The 5456-nt window shown below is 42.7% G+C and overlaps 1 protein-coding gene across 1 annotated transcript; it reads left to right on the forward strand.

The window, feature by feature from the left end:
• The first annotated feature begins 3481 nt into the window (after positions 1-3481).
• On the forward strand, positions 3482-4426 carry tmem121ab (transmembrane protein 121Ab). The gene has a single exon (XM_046061232.1). The coding sequence runs from the start codon at positions 3482-3484 to the stop codon at positions 4424-4426; it is 945 nt and encodes a 314-aa protein (XP_045917188.1).
• The last annotated feature ends 1030 nt before the right edge of the window (positions 4427-5456 follow it).

Here is a 5456-nt window from a genome sequence, read left to right on the forward strand (position 1 = left end):
GCCATGATGTATTCATACACGTGTTTTGTACTATCTTGGCAAAGGAGGGATGGACAGTTCTTTCATTATTGGTGGTTGTTTCTGAGCCACAGTTATTGCAAAATTTCTGAAGCCACACGCTGGAAATATTAAGCTTGACTGACTGAAAGTTTGTGTGCACAAGCAGTAATTGCATTAGAGACTCCTATTGGCTCTGATTGGATGTTTTGTTCAGGGAGCAGTGTATTCTTACAATTGGTATTAGGAGCACTAGGATTTGAAGATCTGTGGATTTATTTTTACAGATTATCTTATTATGTACCACTGTCATAGTATGTCATAGAGACAGTTTTAGCAAATATAACAAAAAGGTTTTTTAACAGAATTCCCTACTGCAGCTTTAACCACCAAGCTGGGTCGCCTCCTGTTGCTTTGATTTTGACCTTCTTTAAATCTGTCTCATGTAGGTCCCTCATTTTTATGGAAAAGCAATACTAACTCACTAGAGTGCCCCTTTAAGATCGATATTTAATGCTTATATGCACTCAAGGGTTTTTAACTTGTCATTTTTTATCACATTGAGATATATTCTGAAAAACTGAAATAAGCTGGAACAATCCAACAGGTCAGTTATAACCTGTTCTTTACTGCACTGAGACACACTGTAGAGGCAGAAGTTTCATGGTCACTTTGCTTTAGCCAAACAAGTTTGGTTATTGGAGCGCTGCCAGTGCTCTCTGAATGATACAGTCGTATCTTGATTTGAAACGTACCTCAGCTGACAGAAACACTAATGTGATTTATTTGTGTTCTGCCTGAAGGATCCAGTGACAGGAGGAGTAGACAGAAATGAACAGAGAGAGCGACAGATAAATTGTAGTTTCTGCTGAAGCTCACCAAACTCAAACCAAAGCAGACGTTTCTACTCAATTAACACGTTTCACTTTCTTCTCCCCCAGCCTAGTTTCCTCTCTATGCTAATATTTAGACATGCTGTGTTTCTGACGGATGAGGCCAGTGCATAAGTTGGGCTCCTGCTGGCGAGTTAAGCGCTCGGCATCTGTACAGTTTTTTATTTTTTTTTTCAGAAAGTGCTGTAAACATCCGAGTGGACTGTTGATAAGAGGCCTCCGTTGACCCAACCTGTCACACGCCTCGACACACACATCAATTGGAATATTAAACAGGTCAAAACAGAAACACCTTGAAACATCATTCAACAAAAATAGACTGTAAATGGAGCTTGAAGCGAAGGTAAAATAAAACAAGAGGAATGTTATTTATTATCAATATACAGTTTGGCACACTGTAGATATTGAGCATGCATGAAGGAGACATATTACAGTTGAAATGTGGTTTTGTTTTCTGTGCGATTCATTTTTATACAAAATAGGATTTTGTAATTGGCATTTGATAAGGTTGCTGAAAATAGTTTCATATTTATACCAAAATACTTTAGTATACTTTAATATATCAGTGTTTTGTATTTTGTAAATCATAAATACTTTGTGAGAAGTCTATGTGATGACATTATAAAAACACTGACTCTGATTGGTGCATACTCAGTAATTTTCCCAGACTTGTTGAGATCAGAACAGAAAATTAATATAGACCCGAGGAAGAAGGTCAAGGTGAGAAACATATAGGTTTCCATCGCTTCTCATCTATCTTTAGCATAAATTGCTACAATTCTTTTGGTGTTCATTTTAGTAGCCTGGGCTAAATCATTTACCAATTTCAAAAGTCCAAGTTAACCTGAGTTGCAGACCTCACAGTTAATGTTAGATCTGTTAACTGGTTGCATATTTCAGATTTATCGCATGAGAAAAGTTGTTGCTCTCAAACATTGTCCAACTGAGTGAGGGTACTGGTGAAGGGAAAGATCAAATAGTACGATAAAAGTTTTGCAAAGTGATTTGAGAAAGTATTTTTATTATTTTTGGAATACAAAAATACAGTAGTTTATTTTGATACATGACGTGGCTGCTGTATTTTGTAGTTTATTTTGATACACTTAAAATTAGGGTATTAAAAATACATTTTGATGTATTTTTGCCCATTGCTGACTGCAATCACTGCATAATTTTCCTGTTTCATTTTAGAAACTACAGTACCTCAGATTGACTCAAAAAATGTGCAGGTAATAAACTCTTTGCCATAATTTTTCCCATTTACCCTAGGAAATATAGTGCGAAGTAATGCAACAAAAAAAAAAGAAACAGAGTTGCAGAGCAGTTAGCTACTGTATGAGACTTTAAAATTGGTTTCTACAATTTCTTGTAATAAATCCTCTATTAATTTAACTCCCAAAATTAAACTAGTCAGTATTATGGCCCCAAATATGCTGAATATAATAACATTACCATCTGAGAATATTAAGCCATGCATCCAGATGTCTTGTGACACATCAGACAATTGAGAGGTAATGACATCCTGGAGCAGTCTTACTGTAACATGCGCAATATGTTCTGCCCTATCAATAGTGAAACAGGCTATATTTGAGCCAAGCTGACACATTACTTGGCTCCTCATATGTAGAAGGCCGTTGGCAATGAAAACTGTGTTATATGGCCCAGTAGTGCTGACAGGTTTATTTCTCCTCTTCTACCCTCCCCCTCTTCTCCTCTTTATTTCTCCCTATCTAGGCTGGCACGTGGCAAGAGGAGGGGGGAAGGATGGATCTTCAGTCCGGTGTAAGAGCCTCCCCCCAGGGAAGCCAGCGTCGGACGCAAGGCCTCGTGGGCCGTTGACCTTCTGTCTTCGTGATTTATGGCGGCTGGGGGCCTCTGGCCACTGCAGACTCCTCTCCTCTCTCTCTTCCGTTTCCCTTCACACACACTGCAGGATTGCAAGGAGCCACACACACTGCACCACCGTCTACAGGAGTACCCAAAGTGGAATTCCTCGCACATGCTGAGCTGCAGCACTGGCACGCATTCATCCGCTGCCTCCTACACTGTCTCATACAAAAATAAACACCTCCATAAACATTACTACACTGCAGCACCGTGTCCTGCAATCCTATCGCATGCCCGTTAGACCAAGCCTGCTCTCTGAGTAGACTCCATTTGACTGTGTGTGGATTACTATCAGTCATGGTGTGTCAGCTGTAGAGCCCTTGGTGTAGCTGCTGCTCACGGGCAGAGTTGGATCAATGGAAGTGCGCTGAGTAACGAGGTGATGTTCCTGTTTTCACATGGTCTGAAAGCAATCAGCAGCCAGCATCTCTCCGCTGACTCTACACACTGCTCTCCTTCTACATTGCAATAACCGTCCTCCTCTATGGACTATCAGTGCAGTGACTTATTGTATTATTTTAATATTAGACACACCAGCTGGACATTTGGTCCTATGCACACCAGAGCTGTCAGAGCACATTAAATATATTTTTTATCTCCAGACGTAAAGGTGTATAGCGGACACAGTGCCGTATTTACCTTTTGGACTATTTTTACTTTTGAAAGCTGGGGACTGAGAGTGAGAGCCTGCAGGTGCCCTCACCATGGTGTTGCCACCCCCAGACAAACGCCACGTGTGCCTGACCACCATCGTCATCATGACCAGCATGGCCTTCATGGACGCCTACTTGGTGGAGCAGAACCAGGGTCCCAGAAAGATCGGTGTGTGTATTATAGTGCTGGTAGGGGATGTATGCTTCCTCATAGTGCTGCGATATGTGGCAGTGTGGGTTGGTGCCGAGGTGCGCACCGCCAGACGAGGCTACGCTATGATCCTCTGGTTTCTGTACATCTTTGTCCTAGAGATCAAGCTCTATTTTGTCTTCCAGAATTGCAAGGCAGACAGGAAGAGTTTGGAGACAGTGGCCCGGAAGGCCTTGACGTTATTATTATCTGTATGTGTACCAGGTTTATACTTGGTTCTTGTGGCTCTGGACAGTATGGAATATGTGAGAACTTTCCGTAAGAAGGAGGACATGAGGAGTCGTCTATTCTGGGTGGCTCTGGACCTGCTTGACCTGCTGGATATCCAAGCAAACCTGTGGGAGCCCCAGCGGACAGGCCTGCCCATCTGGGCCGAGGGCCTGATGTTCTTCTACTGCTACATCCTGCTGCTCATCCTGCCCTGCGTTTCACTCAGTGAAATCAGCATGCAGGGGGAGCACATGTCACCCCAGAAGATGATGCTCTACCCAGTTCTGAGCCTGGTCACCATAAACGTGGTCACCATCCTCATACGAGGTGTAAACATGGTGCTGTTTCAGGACAGCCGTGTTTCCACCATCTTTGTTGGAAAGAACGTGGTGGCCATCGCCACCAAAGCCTCCACCTTCCTGGAGTACCGCAGACAGGTCAAGGAGTTCCCCCACCCACAGAACGCCATGGCGCTAGAGCTGCAGCAGAACTCTGTCAGCCACACGCAGCCGCTACCCAATGCGACAAGTTTGCCACATGAACCTTCACCAGCGCAGGACGTCATTGACACATGACCGCCAGCGCTAACCTGAGCACCATTAGAAACTGACTGCTTTTTATGAAAGCTCCAGAAGTGGAGTTAGATAGAGAAATCAGCTGCATGACAGGATGATATTCTGTTCTTGTCAAGCCCACATGAACTGCTGCGAAACTATAAAAGAGATTTTCAGCATCACCTGCCTGTCAGAACATACTGTAAACCTACACTTGACTCTGAGTGCAGCGTGCAGACTTTAGAAATCAAGTCAAAGGTTTTTATCGTGCTGTTGTGTTTTTAATTGTTTCAAATGTTTTAAAAGTTCCAACATTTATTAAGAGACAATCTCCACACTGCGCAGCCCAGTGACATTATGTTGTGTAAAATGGATCGGTGAGTATCTTGTATTTTTTAAAGGTCACTTTTTCAACAGTGCATCTATGGCATTTCCTTTGAATTCCAGCACCAAAGGACATACCACTCAGTGTGAAGCACTGATGGAGAGGAGAGAGTGACAAGGGTCAGTCATGGGGTTCTATCTGGGCTGTGCTAAAGCAAGGTTGGTGGCAGACAAATGCTTTTCCTTCTGTGTTTGTTCTGCTGAGAAATGAGGTCTGGAAGCTGCTGCCTCGATCAGTGTGACACTTTACGACCAAAGGTCTGATTAAAGCACTGGAGCTCAGCACTATACCGTCAACTGCAGGCATCCAAGCGTGTGTTTTAGTGTGTGCCCGTGTGTCTATGTGCACGCACACTAGTCTCTAGAGTATGTATGCCTGCAGCCGTACCTGTCCGCCACAGGAGGATTTAGGTTATTTCTGATTGTTCTGGAACAGATGCAATTGGTTGATGTGTGTGATGAATTGCAAATGAGACAAAATACGTAGAGATGTCAGAAGAAAAAAAATATGATCGGGGTAAGATAATTTTTGTTTCCTGTACTGTACATTCCTCTAAAACTAGCTCAAGCCTTGAAGTCAGAGAATACGGAGATCAGAGTCCAGAGAACGCCTAACTGAAGAATTGACAAAAGATAAAACATACATACAAAAACATACAAACAGAAT

Source organism: Micropterus dolomieu, linkage group LG10 (assembly GCF_021292245.1).
Source record: "Micropterus dolomieu isolate WLL.071019.BEF.003 ecotype Adirondacks linkage group LG10, ASM2129224v1, whole genome shotgun sequence".
In the NCBI taxonomy this organism is placed as follows: domain Eukaryota; kingdom Metazoa; phylum Chordata; class Actinopteri; order Centrarchiformes; family Centrarchidae; genus Micropterus; species Micropterus dolomieu.